This window comes from Panthera uncia, chromosome C2 (genome assembly GCF_023721935.1).
Source record: "Panthera uncia isolate 11264 chromosome C2, Puncia_PCG_1.0, whole genome shotgun sequence".
Taxonomy (NCBI): domain Eukaryota; kingdom Metazoa; phylum Chordata; class Mammalia; order Carnivora; family Felidae; genus Panthera; species Panthera uncia.
The window spans coordinates 133918762-133934794 of NC_064810.1; the positions used below are offsets into that span (position 1 = coordinate 133918762).

The 16033-nt window shown below is 40.2% G+C and overlaps 1 protein-coding gene across 1 annotated transcript in view; it reads left to right on the plus strand.

The window, feature by feature from the left end:
- KAT2B (lysine acetyltransferase 2B) overlaps positions 1 to 16033 on the plus strand; it is a 127061-nt gene that overhangs the window by 72633 nt on the left and 38395 nt on the right. Inside the window, exons 7-10 of the mRNA XM_049629219.1 lie at positions 241 to 333; positions 1672 to 1853; positions 9079 to 9270; positions 15052 to 15158. Of these exons, the coding sequence (XP_049485176.1) occupies positions 241 to 333; positions 1672 to 1853; positions 9079 to 9270; positions 15052 to 15158 (574 nt within the window). The remainder of the gene's footprint in view (positions 1 to 240; positions 334 to 1671; positions 1854 to 9078; positions 9271 to 15051; positions 15159 to 16033) is intronic.

Consider the following 16033-nt stretch of genomic DNA (forward strand, 5'->3'; position numbering starts at 1 on the left):
TCTGGTCATGGGTGTGAAGGCAAATTTGGGTTACCTGGTAGTCACCCATTTTTACTGATTTAAGGATTTATTTACATGTAGTTAAGATAATTAGAATATGGTTACTTCCCTTCAGAGGCTATGTATGTGTCTGTGTGTGTGTGTGTGTGTGTGTGTGTGTGTGTGTGAGAGAGAGAGAGAGAGAGAGAGAGAGAGAGAGACACTGATTTTCTTTTTCTTAATGATTTCTTTTTTTTGCAGCTCTTGAGAAAGTCTATTTTACAAAGAGGAAAACCTGTGGTTGAAGGCTCTTTGGAGAAGAAACCCCCATTTGAAAAACCTAGTATTGAACAGGTAAAAAGAAAAAAGAGAGAGAAGCCCTTTTTTATTGCTCTAAGGCTGAACAAATCTAATCTTCTTTGCATTTTTACATGTGTCTTCCTTCCATCCTCTATACCCAGCTTAGAGATGCTTAGAGATGAGTATGGAGAAATTGTTTTGGACCCTTTGCATCACAAGTGAATATTTATTTTAATAAATGATCTAGCTTTTGTCTTTTACGGTTGCTGTATACTCAGAATTCACTGTGTGTTTGGGGAAGAAAAAAATTAAGAACATGTAGTTCACAAGAACACACGGAATGTGCTCTGTTTTGGTGTTGATGTTTTAAAATTAAGTCTTTGTCCTCTTATTTGTCACTATCTGAAAAAGCCTGTTGAGGTGAGGGAATTCAGGAGCATTGTCAAAAACATTGTAAGTCAAGCAAAAAGCACAAATAGGAAATGAGATTTTGCATCCAGAAATTGACTTTCTGTTACATTATGATTCCTGGAAAGAAACTGGTTTACTTGGGGAATCTGTTGACATGGATAGACTTTCTCTGTGAGGTGTTCTACTCCTCGTCAGAGTCACTTTTTAGCCTATCATTGTTTGGCTAAATAAATCTTAGATTCTCTTGACTGAATTTCTTAATGAGAATGATTACAGAAGATAGGACATCAGAGTCCCTAGTACAAATAAATGTATTTTATCAGTCAGTTTTCAGTAGAAGAAATTTTATTTTGTCTCCAAACTCTGTTAAACAAGAATTCATTGTTCTTTTATTTGAAATTAGATTAGATGGGAGTGTTCTGCAGAAAGATTAAATGAATCCACAGATTCTTTTAAAAGCTCATAATTCTGAATAAGAATTTTTTTTCCCTTGGTAAGCTTGCCAAAAAAAAGTGATAGTGAAGAGTTTAAATTCTGTTGGTTTAGTTCAATGGAAGACGTGCTGGTGGCCTTTGGATTCAAATTTTGGTAATGCAAAAACATAATGTTTATCCAAGAACCTCATCGTATATAATCTATGTGGATAGTGCAGGAAGAGTTAATTTACAAAATAGTCCTATTTTATCGTTTGAAAGGTTTTGACCTTTTCAGTCTGTGAGCTTGATTTTCTGTGACGCTTGAGGATTGCAGCAGGCACAGAATAGCAACTCACAGCTTCCCTGTCTTGTCGCTTTTCATCCACTGTGATCTGTGGTGCAGTTCCCTCTGGGCATTCCTGTTTTCTAATAGGCAAAAGGAAGAGGCTTTGTGAGTAGAGAAGTGTCTGTTCTCTTGCTAATAACCGTCAATGGTGCTGTGTGGGTGTTCAGAATTAGTATGCTCGCATAACTGTATGAATAAATGGCCTTCCCTCCTTTTAAGGGTGTGAATAACTTTGTGCAGTACAAGTTTAGTCACCTGCCAGCCAAAGAAAGGCAAACGATAGTTGAGTTGGCAAAAATGTTCCTAAACCGCATCAACTATTGGCATCTGGAGGCACCGTCTCAACGAAGACTGAGATCTCCCAATGATGATATTTCTGGATACAAAGAGAACTACACAAGGTAATCAGACGATCAGTTCCTTTCCCTTGGCCCTTGTAGAGCCTGTTGCAGACGTATAATTGCTGCCTGTGTCTGTGAGCCGAGGGTTGCCCAGTTATTGTGGTAATCTGTCAATTACCAGAGAATGTTTCTAGAATGTAGCTTTTTATTAATATCACGATATTTTGGGGGGTGAGAGATCCAAACCACCTAGTCCTATACTATCCAGTATGATAGTTGATGGCTACATGGAGCTACTGAGCACTTGAAATATGGCTAGCATTGAGATTTCTAAGATTATACAAACAAAAAATAGGAAATTAAAAAAAATGTAAACTATTTCATGAGAACTTTTTTTTAAACTACATTTATTTTGAGAGAGAGAGACAGAAGGAGAGAGTGCACGGGGGAGGGGCAGAGAGGGAGAGAGAGAATTCCAAACAGACTTGTGCCCACAGTGCAGAGCCCAGTGTGGGGCTCTAATCCACAAACCGTGAGCTCACGACCTGCGCTGACATCAGGAGTCCGAAGCTTAACTGACTGAGCCACCCAAGCGCCCCTCATGAGTACTGATTACATGTTGAAATGATAATATTTTGGATATATTCGATTAAAGAAGATATTTTAAAGTTAATTTCATCTGTTTATTTTTACCTTTTCAATCAGATTGCTGGAAAATTTTAAATCAGTTATGTGGCTTGCATTATATTTCTATTGAACATCAGTGATCTAGATAACCATACTGTGACTCTGTAATTATTATATAGAAACCTCAATCATTTAAAAAAACAAAACAAAAGAACAATGACCGTGAGTATAATAGTGGTAAAGAATTTTTATAAAGAAGGAATGATCACCCTAGTCCCAGAACCATGATGGAAGTAATATCATTATACAAGTTGTCTTCTAGTCTTTGCGCTTTAAATAATATTTTATATTAGTTAGAATGAAAAAATATATAGAATTTGCATCCTTTATGTCTCCCTACTTAACATCATATCAAATATTTTACTGGTTACACTATAGTCTGTTGGGTTGATGTACTATAATTAACCCATCTGTTTCCCTGTTGGTTGACATCAGACTGTGCAAATGTTCCTGGATTGCACATTTTCTCCTTAATGTGGGAATTTGTTTTTATTGTTTATGAATTGCAGAATAATAGAATTAACTTTAAAAAAATCTTAAACATGGGCCACACAAAGCAGGATGACTACATTTATTTTCATTTAAGTAAGAGAGTGACTTGAATTATCCATTTTATTTACCTTTTTGTACTTTCCCCCTTTTATAGTTTATTTATTTATTTAAGTAATCTCTGTACCCAACATGGGACTCGAACTCATGACCTAGAGATGGTGAGTCGTATGCTCTACCTACTGAGGCTCCTGACTCCCTCTTATATTTTATAGACATATCAAGCCTGGTTCAAGAGGTATTCCTGACTTAGAGTAGGCAATGTTTTTTGATAGTGCAAAGAGCACTTCTACCTAGATTATTTTCTATAATAGCAGATGACATGTAGGAATGAGATAAGCTTTCCTCTCAGATCATTGACCTGATATTCATGAGTAATATCCCCTTTTCTCTGTCCTCCCTTCTTTTAAAATAGATATAATTTGAGTTATAAAGTATTTCCTCTTACTAATTGACTTTTATGAGAATTACAGATATCTTCAACACCAATTTTTTTTTTTTTTTTTTTTTTTTTTTGAGAGAGGGCACAAGTGAGCGAGGAGGGGCAGAGAGAGAAGGAGAGAGAGAGAATCCCATGAGGGTCAGAGAGAGAGAAGCGGGGTTCACCTGAAGTGGGTCTCAAGCTCACCCAACACGGGGTCCGAGCTCATGAACCATGAGATCATGACCTGAGCCAAAGTCAGATGCCTAACCAACTGAGCCACCTAGGTGCCTAGCATCAATTTTTTTAAAATTATGTCTTTATTTCTATACCTTCATTTCAGAATTTTGCATGAACAATAGGTCCTATAGTGTCTTAACTGTCATTTATAATAAGAGTTGAGAAAACACATCTATCAAAAATATAGGGACACCTGACTGGCTCAGTCAGTAGAGCATGTGACTGTTGATCTTGGGTTTATGAGTTTGAGTCCCATGTTGGGTATAAAGATTACTTTAAAAAATCTATCTATCTATTTATCTGTCTGTCTATCACCTATCTTATCTATCTTTGTCTTAAACCTGCCTGTCAACGATTGGAAAGCTGAATATTTGCCAAAGGCAGACCCCTGAAAGTATTTACCACTACTAACAGAGGAAAAAATGTTTCATCAAGAAGAATTAAATGTGAAGCAGCATGGAGATATTAGTGTATTTTAGAAAACTGTAAAGATACTATATAGCACTTGGAAATTACCCTGAAATGGGTGGCACTTACAAATACTTAAGGAGTAGTAAAGTTAGAGATGGAGCTTTGAAATGAACAGTGGGTATGAATCCTAGCTCCATTTCTCGCTAATTCTGTGTGCTTTAAACCAGTCACTTCACCTCCTTGACCTTCAGTTTCTTCCTCTGTCCGAGCCTCATGAGTACTGAGTGTTGTGTGTAGCGTCTGGCACACAGAACAGGCACTGGGGAGATGCCTAGTCATCATTTTCCTCCCACACACGTTATTTTCTAAAACTCAGCCACTGCCAGCGTGGGACTCAAGCTAGAGCACGTACAACTTAATGAGAGTGTCGTTATTTGAATACGACTTAAGAAGCCAACATCATAGGGAATAGAAGGATAGTTATTTGAATACGACTTAAGAAGCCAGCATCATAGGGAATAGAAAGATAGCCGCAGATTCCTTTCCAGCCCAGTATCCTGAGCCAAGGGCTGAAGGCAGAAGAGTGGAGTCTGACAATGGTGAAAAGAAACCTGCTGAGAGTCTGGAATGAATACACCCTGATGAGTTCTGAAACCTGCTGATTTCTAGGTGGAATGTAGACCAAGAGCCTCTGTTAATAATAAATAAGGAAACGAAGGTAGACAACACTCACCTCCCCCGCTTGCCCACTGTCACGCCATGTTGATGAAGAAAGGGAAGTAGAGAGAAACAACCTGTGAAAATTATGAGAGTCAGTAATTGTTTCAGAGTAAAACCTCACTGTCATGACCACTTAGGATTTTAATAAACCACACGCCACTACAGCATGGTGTCTCCTTGATATATAATCTTCTCGAAAATGGGTAATATTACAGGCTGCAGGTACCACCAGGCTTTATCTTGATGTGTAAGTGAGCCTCAGGACCTGTCATGCTGGTTCCACATATAATTTACAGCATTTGTAGCAATCAGAGCAAAGCGGTTGAACACTTCTTGGAGCTTGTACGTCAGCACGGAGGTGGGGTGATACAGGATTCTCTGTGGAAGAGACTGGATCCTGAAAATGAAAGAAAATGAAAGGAAACTTCCTGAAAGAAAACTTTTATATATTGAAAATATGACACAGTAATATTAACATATACTTAATAATAGCAATATATATCCCCCAGAAATCACTGTGGTTTTAGGGAAAAAAAACAAAACAAAACTCTGAACAAGTATTTTGAAGTCCCCTGAATTTCATGATGGTGCACTAATATGGTTTCATGAAGAAATAACCTGAAAATAAAGTGTCAGAGAAATGTGACTTCTTAAAATACATCTGACAAATAGAATCTGCTGTTGGAAGTGGCAAATATTTAGTCTTAGATGCTAAGTTGTGCAGACTGTCTGAAAGTTGATAACGGTCATCCCATATTGGGGAGATTTTTTTTTTTTTTTTAATTTAAATTTAAGTTAGTTAACATATAGTGTAGTCTTGCCTTCAGGAATAGACCCCAGTGGTTCAACACTTACATATAACACCCAGTGCTCACCCCAACAAGTGCTGTCCTTAATGCCCATCACTCATTTAGCCCATCCTTCCCACCCACCTCCCTCCCGTTTGTTCTCTATCATTTAGAGTCTCTTATGGTTTGCCTCCCTCTCAGTTTTTATCTTATTTTTCCTTCCCTTCCCTTATGTTCATTTGTTGTGTTTCTCAAATTTCACATATGGGGAGATGTTTTGTAGGAATACAGAGCAAGTTTGATATAACCAAGTTGATTTTTTTACGTAACCATTGTTGTGTGTTACTGAACGTTCATCATCAGGCATGTACATCTAGGACAGTATCAGGAGGCATGGAGAGAAAGTGGATGAGGTGAGAGGAGACCCTAGCCTTTAGTTCAGGTGCACTAGGAGAGATCACAGGATTCCTACAAACCTTAGGATTTTCACGCCAGTAAGTAGGGCGGCGTGGTCTTCTGTGTTCAAGTTCCATAGTTCTGTTCACATTTTGAAGAAAGCAAGGTGGTTGCAAAGCATCATAATGGTGTCAAAAATCTGAGAGAGTTATTTGAACTACCAGTAAATTGCACACACATGCCATTCTTATTAGGCATGCAAAAATGAATGGACCATATCCCTGTCATTACTTCTTAGAGGACCTGACACCAGTCATTTAGGTAAAATCTTTTCTTACAGTTAAGTGTTTGGAGGATTGTGTGTGCAGAGATGCACACAAATTCCCATTTCTTCTTTTCATCCCACTATGCGCGATGACGATGTCATTTGTTAAAACAGCACTAAAACACCACACGTTGACTCAGACTCTGTCTTATCATGCTGTGCACTTGACAGATTTATAAAATAATATTAATCTTGGAAGCAAAAACAAAACAAAGCTAAAAAGCATAAACTATGGTCTACAAAATGCTTCTTAGAAGAAATGGATGGAAGTCCATTACTTGAAACATTTTACTAGACGATAATGGTCTGTGCTGCCTTCCCCTACCCTGGGAAGATTGCATGGCCTGTTACGCCCTTCTTTATAACACTTCATGATTTTATGGTGATATTTAAAACCTACCATTGCTGTAGCAGAAATAACATCATTTTTAAGTAGAGTCTCAGACATCTGTGACCCCTTCACAGATGGAAATGCTCTGTAGACTCAAAATCAGCACCTCCCATAGATACATAATGTGAGCTGCAAATGTAATTTAAAATGTTCCAGTAGTTAACGTTTTAAAGAGTAAATAGGCACAGGACATTAATTTCAGTAATGCTTTATTTTACCTAATGTATAAATATTACTGCACTGTGTAATCGACGTGAAAAATTATTAATGATATATTTTTACCTTTTCTTGTGCTGTCTTTGAAATCCAACGTGTATTCTATACCTACGACACATCTCAATTCATTCACTCAATTTAAAATGGTTAAAGCTCAGTGGAGTCCTACCAAAGCAATAAAGTTATATTTCATGGAAAAATATTTCACACTAAAAGTAAATTTTAAATTGATTAAATGACATTACAAATTAAGCTTCTCAGTTGTCGTAGCCACATTTCAGGTGTTCAGTACTTGCGTGTGGCCAATGGCTACTGTATCTGCACAGTATCAGTATAAACTGCTGTTTTGGACAGTACTGGTCTAAATTCTGAGGGTCATCTGTCTTCCATTGCAGAAAATTGGACATATTTTTAATATTAAGTCTTACTGATAGTCTTGTGATGGCCTAAGTCTCATGAAACCGAATTTCTGATTATTAAGGTCTGTAAACTGTTTAACTCTTAACATTTGTCGTTTCGTGATTAGCCACTTGGCGGCTGGCCTCCCTTCAGCCCTGAATATCTTAGAACGTCGTTAAGTGGCCATGGACTAATACCCAGCAAAGACTAGCCTTGAAGGTGATACAGTTCTGTGTGAAGTGCCTTAGGAAGCACAACATAAATGCGCTTCCTGGCCTTTCTGCTACCGAGGTCACTGTTTGTGATTTGACAAGATCAACACGTAAGAGGCCCATTTTGGAATTGTAACCAACAAAGTGACATTTGGGTGTTAATTAAGACAGAAAAGCCGAGAGAAGAGAAGACATGGTAGCAGGATTTTAAGGTCAGGTTTAAATTTAGGCAGATGAGCTAACAGTAACAAAAGTTTTCTTTCCCAAAGATGAACCACTGCCATCACCACCACGCACAGGGGAAGTATGAAGTCATACAGAGTGAGATAAAAAAACCAACAAAAGTTAGGTAACCACTATTATTCCACTCTTTATTAAGGGTTTGAAAGTTCATTGGGAGCTTCCCAGTACCAGTTTGGGCTCATTAGAGCCAGCCTTCCCTCCCACTTTAAAGGAGATCAGGAAGGCACACAGAGAGGAGGGGTGTTAATTTTTGGAAAGCAGGTCCTGCCCTGGAAAGAGATATTTGGATCTGCTACCAAGGAATGAAGATCTGTGCAACGAAGCTTCTGACCCCTGGTCTGGTGCCACCCCCTGACCCCCACTGTACATTTATGTTGCTGGGTCCTGGGAATTTGAGACCTTGCATCCTGGGAGACCGTAAAGAAAGAGGGCTGGTGTTGAATAAACTTGCATTCTCTAGCTTCTCTTGGGTGAGTGAGCTTTCCACATTGTATGCCGTACACAGCCAGTGTACCCCAGAACTGTGGTCTGATCTCAAGAAAGCCCCTGGTTTCCCTCTGGGCCTGGGCACACATCCAGCTTTTGCAATGCCAAAGTGCATTTTTAAGTTTGAGACTGAGTCATTGAAAATGCACCTTAGCGACAGATGGTGGGAGCTCATTACTTCCTGTGTTTTGACTGAGTTTTGAATAGTCTTGAAGATCTTTATCTTCCCACCAAGGCTTTGGGGGTATGTGAGTGCTGTGTAGGCATTTTAAATTTTACTCAGAGAACTAGATGGTGGAATTCTCATCTTTCACAAATGGGACTTCTTCAGCTTCCTCTTCTTAATTTCTTCTTTTTATTTAAATTACCATTTACGTACCAGAAACTCAAGTTGCACTGTGCACTTTCCATATGGTGTCTCATATAATGCTTGTGATCACCCAACAAAGTAGGTATTATTGCTGTCCCCATTCTACAGATGAGGAAATGGAGACTTAAAAACATAATTAAATTCTCCAAGTCAAGCAGCCCGTTAAGTGGCAAAGCAAGGATTTGACCCCAGGTGTGTCTGACTACAGGACTCACCACACGATGTTGCAGAATAGAATGGTTGTCCTCGAACTGGACCCAACTGCTTATATCGGGGCGAGTGAATCTGACTTCAAGTTCCATTAGCTGGCAGTGATACTGACCTAGTTTCTTCCCCTGTGGTTAGTGGTATGAGAGTCACCATGCTTGGATATTTCAGATCATCTGGGATGTTGAAGGGATATTGATGGTGCTTGTCTCCTCTGACCACAGGTGGCTGTGTTACTGCAACGTGCCCCAGTTCTGTGACAGTCTACCTCGGTATGAAACCACCCAGGTGTTTGGGAGAACACTGCTGCGCTCAGTCTTCACAGTTATGAGACGACAACTCCTGGAGCAGGCGAGGCAGGAAAAAGACAAACTGCCACTTGAGAAACGGACTCTAATCCTCACCCACTTCCCAAAGTAAGAGAGCACTCCTGCAGGTCTTTGATCCTGGAGCTTGAGATCGATGCACACGTTCCAAAGCCTGTATCAGCCACGAGGTCAGGAATGATAGCAAAAGCGTCCCAGGGAGGAGGCGGAAGGGACCCTCTCCTTCTCACCTCCCTTTGTGAGTCATCTTGGGAATTGCACAACGCATCTGTTATTAGCTGCAATCTGTGTTGCTGGCAGTCGTAGCTCCCTGAGCCCCAGCTCATCCCACCTGAGTCATTGTGTCTGGGTCTCAGGATGGGGAAGCTGCCAGGAAGCTAGGGGACCATGGGGGAGAGTGGTAGAAGCAGTTTCCATCTACTCAGAAGTGGTGCAGGACAAGTTTAGTTCGCTGGTTTTTTTTCCATCCCAGATCTCTAACCCTTTCTAAGACCTGGTGAATCACTCCTGCCTCAGCCACAGTCGGCCTGCCCCCTCACTCTAAACTAGACCCCAACAGTGGGCTGGAAAGGAGTAGAGAGGCTTCCTTTAAAATGATCTTTGTACCTCTCTACTCAGTTTCTTTTTCTTTATTAAAAAAAATTGTTAATGTTTATTTTTGAGAGAGAGAGAGAGAGAGAGAGAGAGAGCGAGCAGGGGAAGGGCAGAGAGAGAGGGAGGGAGACACAGAATCTGAAGCAGGTTGCAAGCTGTCAGCACAGAGCCTGACGTGGGGCTCGAAGCCACGAACTGCAAGATCATGACCTCAGCCGAAGTCAGACGCTTAACCAACTGAGCCACCTGGGTGCCCCTCTACTCAGTTTTTTAGAGAATATGCCTGACTCCTATGCACCATGCTTTCTGTACCTGCCAGAGCTTCCAACATATAAATAATCACTTACGTATTTTTCAAATGAAAGAAGTGTGTCAAAGGAATAGGGAGTTGCAGTGCTGTAACATTGACATTGGAAGTGCATTTTCAGTGCTAAGAACCAAAAGTTGAAGCTAAAAGGCTGACTGCTCATGAGAGGGGCTGAGGATGCAGTGGCCAACTTGTCATGGAGCAGTGACAGCAAGACATGAGGGAGATGGTTCATTCTGGGGCATCATTCTGCCCAGAGCAGCGCTTTGGTGTGGGGGAAGTCGAAGGTATAATTTGAAAGGACTTTCTAGGTATGATAGAGTCTGTCTTCCCCCGCCCATTAAGAACTGCTCATGTAGAGAAGAGATGGAGAAAGGAGATATTCTTTAACCAAAGACTGATAATACCCTGTTTTAGTAGGGAAACTAGATTTTTATTAAGTTACAATTATTGTATTACCCAGTTTGTTTCTCAGGAAAGATAGCTTTAATTAAAAAAAAATTTTTTTAATGTTTATTTTTGAAAGAGAGTGTGAGAGACAGAGCACGAGTGGGGGAGGGGCGGAGAGAGAGGGAGACACAGAATCCGAAGCAGGCTCCAGGCTCCGAGCTGTCAGCACAGAGCCCTACACAGGGCTCCAACCCACAAACCATGAGATCATGACCTGAGCTGAAGTCAGATGCTCAACTGACTGAGCCACCCAGGTGCCCCAACATAGCTTTAATTTTAAAGAATAAGTTAGGTCTAAAACAACCACAAAAATAGTTTTTTGATAGAAATTGACTGAAAATTCCTTGGCAGTGTAACACAAATCTTGAGCCGTGGGTAGAGGGCATCATGGGTAATTCTGATGAGCTTTAGCTGAATGCCCAATGTTTGTACATAAATCCTAGCTTCCTGATTTTCAATGTATTATTAAGCAGCTGGTACCTAAGACAGGCATGACGTGAACACTTTGGCGTTCTCCGGGAAAGAAGGTTCAGCACCACTGAAATTGGAGTTTGGGTGTTTACCCCTAAATGGCTTATGATCTCTGGGCACACTCGTGTATTCGGTGGCTGCCTTTTAGCTTTCCTTAGGGATTTAAAGCGATTTTCTTATTTCTCTATTACATTTGCCACATAAGCAGCATTTTACACTTTCATATTACAGTTGTCATTCTCTGTCTCCAAGCCAAGGAACAAAGAGGACCCTCCCCCTCCCCCACCTTTTGTGGTACTTAAGAGAAATTTTAATTACCTAACATAGTAACAATTTTTCCCCCATAGCAAAGTCATCTTGCTTCTTGGGAGATATTTGCTAATTATAACGTGTTATGTTCCTTCATCCCATAGTTCTGGCGTGCTTCTGCTACTGAGTTAAAAAATCAGTGCTGCTTTTTTTTTTTTTTTTTTTCCTTCTCTATTACTAATGGTAGGGTAAAACTACCACCCACTTCTCCTTTGAAATCCCTTGTCATTGAATATAACAACATTGGGCCCAATAGGGATTTATCCCCATAGCCTTGGCAGCTGAATCATATATATTGAAGCTTGAGGTGCTGTGTGGGTCCTGGGCACTGTCTCAGACTGAGAGCTGTGACTGGCTTCATGCCATTGTGCAGGGTGGCTGTGGCTCTCACATGTACTTGCGGGGCTTACGTCCTTGTTGTTGTCCTCCTCCTATGTGCCCTTTCTTCCACTTGGCTTTAACTCGTGCCTCTCCTCCCACCCACCTACTTACAGGGTTGTTTAAAAAATGTTTAGTGTCTGTATTTCATTCTACAAGTGATAAATGCACCTGCTGATGAAAATACGAAAATTTGATTAAGAGAGAACAAAGAAGCAAATGGCTCCCCCATAGCCCTACCATTCCGAACTACTTTTAGTGTTTTTAGGTATTTCTCTATTTCTCCATGTAGTGTGTTCTTTTATGCTATATACAATTTTATATTGTGTGTGTGTGTGTGTTTATATATATACATAAAGCAAGCACTTTATCATGACATTTCATAAGGCTGTTCTTTATTACAATGAAATAAATGTATTTACGTATATACATAAAACACACATACATGTGCATATAAAATTATTTTTCCTAAATTATTAATGGCATTATTCCTTGATGAGTCTTTGGAGGGCTTTGTGAAGAGTGTTCTGACCATGTAATTACTGATAGAGAAAGAGCCTAGAAAAGGAAAGGAAATTTACTTCTGTGATGAAGGGCAGTTGGGAAAATCTTGAGGGCTGTGTAAGGTAGGAAAAGAGGAAAAGACCTCAAGCACCTTCTTTCTCATCAGCAAGATCAAAATGATCTCAGAATGTGTTGCTGTCAGCCTTTCCATAATTGGTAAGAAACACACTAAAATGTTTTAAAACGTAAGATAATGGTGGCTTGCTTAGGAAGTAGAAGTGACTCATGCAGTTTCTAGAAACCATGAATTAAACTATCGAGTGCAGGTAGGTGTTCATTCAAGTGGTTTGTTTTTAAATCTGAGATTTAACCCGAGCAGCAAGTAAAAAGACCCCTTAGGACCTTTCCCCATCTGTTTTCACTTATGCAAAACAAGCTTCTCCCATCCCTGAAACCATTTAGAATTTTGCAGTCATTGATAAATGAGAATAGTGGTACTTTTAGTGATGGTGATGAGGAGGATGATATAGATCCTTGATCAGTTATCCAAAACCTTGATACTAATGTTTCACAGTTCAAATTTACAATATTTTGTAAAGGTAATATATAACACATATATTATTAGGGCACCTGGGTGACTCATTCAGTTAAGTGTCCAACTTCGGCTCAGGTCATGATCTCATCGTTCGTGAGTTTGAGCCCCCCCTTCAGGCTCTGTGCTGACAGCTCAGAGCCTGGAGCCTGCTTCGGATTCTGTGTCCCCAACCCCCTCTAACCCTTCCCCGCCCCTCTCCCTCTCAAAAATAAATTTAAAAAAAATTAAAAATAACGCATACAATATATCATGGTTCTAGGGATGCAGGCAATCCCCCTAAATCAAATCCATTTATAATTATAAAAATTATAAATAGTTTTATGTTTGTTCAGGTCAGATTGTTGCCAGATGGGTTATGGAAGATCTTTTTTTTTTTTTAATGTTTACTTATTTATTTTTGAGAGTGAGAGTGAGCAGGGGAGGGGCAGAGAGAGAGGGAGAGAGAGGATCTGAAGCTCAGTACAGAGACAGATGGGGGGGCGACAACTCACGAACTGTGAAATCATGACCTGAGCTGAAGTCAGAGGCTTAGCCGACTGGGCCACCCCGGCACCCCTGGAAGATCTTTTTTTAAAGAGCTTGTGGATTTCAGAATTTCAGAGACAGGAGAGCGGACTCTTCATATTCAACCTTTGTTACATGATTGCCGTGTGAACTTCGGGAGGGCAAGGTGGTGGTTCTGTTCACTCTGTCCTAACAGCATCTGGCACAGTATCTGGCGCTGGGTAGACACTCGGTCAGTGTTTGTTGAACGAATGAGTGGAGCATTTACTAGGGGTCAGGCACCATTTCGTGCCTGCACCTCAGCGTATCCCTCACGACTACCCTGCACAGGAATTACTGTTGATATTTCTGTTTTATGGAAGAGGAAGCTGAGGAAGAGGAAATTAAGAATGTGTCCCAGGGGTCACAGAAATTAAGTGTTGAACTTGGCAAATGGATTCTAGAGCTGAGGCTCTTAGTCTCTTTTCTGTATCCTTCCGCTAGAATTAATGTGCCTCAAGAAGAGGCTTGTAGGAAGGTACTTCAGTACCAGATGTATAGATCTGTGTATGTAGTTAAATCATAGTTCTTCAATTTTGGTGTACAGAAGTCTAAGGTACTTATCAAAATTTGGTTACCCAGGCCTGTTCTCATGGACTTCAATTCAGTAAGCCCAGGTAGGGCTTGGTTATCCGTATTTCTAACAAGGTCTCATCCATTTGGTTTATAATATGACCGGAAGTATAACATAGTATTCACTGGTTCTTTTTAAAAAATGTTTGTTTATTTTTGAGAAAGAGAGAGACAGAGTGCGAGCAGGGGAGGGGCAGAGAGAGAGGGAGACACAGAATCCGAAGGGGGCTTCAGGCTCCAAGCTGTCAGCACATTGTCAGAGCCCAACGTGGGGCTTGAACTCATGAACCACAAGAGCATGACCTGAGCTGAAGTCAGATACTTAACTGACTGAACCACCTAGGCACCCTGGTTCTTTTTAAAAAAAAAAATTTTTTTTAATTAGCTATTTATTTTTGTTAAGTAATCTCTCTGCCTAACGTGGGGCTTGACCTCCCAACCCCTGGATCAAGAGTCATATGCTCTTCTGACTGAGCCAGCAAGGTGCCCCTCAATCATTTATTCTAATCCTAGCCCTGCAGTTATTAGTTGTGGAACTTTGTACCAGTTATTTAATCTCTTTGCTTGAAGTTTTTCTTCTGCAAAATGAGTATAATAATGGGTTCCATTGCATAGGTTTGTTAGGAGAGCACCTGAGTTAATAATACATCAACCACGTAGAACAATGTCTGTCATGTAGTAAGCGTATGTGTGTGATAATAAAAATAAAATATGTAACTCACTGGGTTGGTATGAGGATTCAATAAGAAGTTCATAGAACAGTGCAGGCACATGGCAAGCATTCGATAAATATTAGTTTTGCGTTGAACAATGACAGCTACATAGATGGTGGAAATCTTGCTCTGGGGCTCACTGAGGAATGCTCAGTGGAATGCATTCCTACTGATGTATGCTCTGTGCATTCTATGTTATGTCAATCTGTGCAGAATCAAAAGAGAATAAATTTGTGGAAATGCATTTCTTTATTTGAATATACCAGGCCCACCCACAGATCATCATTTGAGTCATAATTCGCGATCATATTTCTGAGTTGAAGGTGAGAGGCTGATGTTGGGGTGCTTGCCATAAATGGTTAGGGTTTTCATCCTTCTAGTAATATATTAGTAATATATTTTGATCTTATTATTGCTTTCACTCTTGTGTCTAGGTTTCTATCCATGTTAGAAGAAGAAGTTTATAGTCAAAACTCTCCTATCTGGGATCAGGATTTTCTCTCAGCCTCTTCTAGAACCAGCCAGCTAGGAATCCAAACAGGTAAATTTCTTTTTGCATAATCAGAGAACAACCAGAATGTGTTAGTCACAGCTCACTCTGCATTTATTTGTGGGTTTTTTTTGTCAAAAAATCGAAGAACAGAGCCGGCCAAAAAGTAACACCTTGGCAAATCTTACATGTGCATCTCGGTTAATGAAGAGAGCAGGTGCAAATCACTTAAAACAACCCCTCCTTGTGCTATTGAGTTTGCTTAGCTTGCATATTAGGAGGTGTAAAATGCCGTACAGCTCAGCTCTGTAGTCAAATGCTGGCTTTTTAAAAAGACACTTAAAGTCTTGGTCAGTAGTGGCCAGATATGCCCAGGAATCAAGCCTTGGTCTGGTTTCGGAATCTGTGATGTCAGTTTTGTGCATCAAGTTACTGTCATGGATAAAGGTAGGGTGGTGAGTGGAGGAGAGCCATCTTGAGTCTCAGGTCGTGAAGTACTTCCTAGTGGGGCCAGAGCATCTTTGCCGTTGCTTTGGGTGGCAGCAGCTAGTATTTTGTGACGGAAGAAGGCACGTGACTTCTAGAGTCCCACTGATCCCAGAGAGAGGCTCTGAACTGCTGCCTTTGATGCTAGGAAGACTCGAAGAAGTTTGGCAAGAGATGCCAAAGCAGTCATTCCTATGTGGTCGTGGAGAAAGCAGAATGCAGAATTTCCATATTAGAGTTTTTAGTACATCTAGCTCAGTGTATAGTATTTTTGCCTCTAGCAAAAAAAAATCTTTTTTGCAAACGGTAAAAGTCACCTTCTTTAATGTATGGTTCTGTGAATTTTGACAAACACATGGAGTTAAATAACCACCAGTACCATTAAAATACAGAATAGTTGCTTCACCCCGGAAAATTCCCTTGCAACCCTCTGTAGTTCG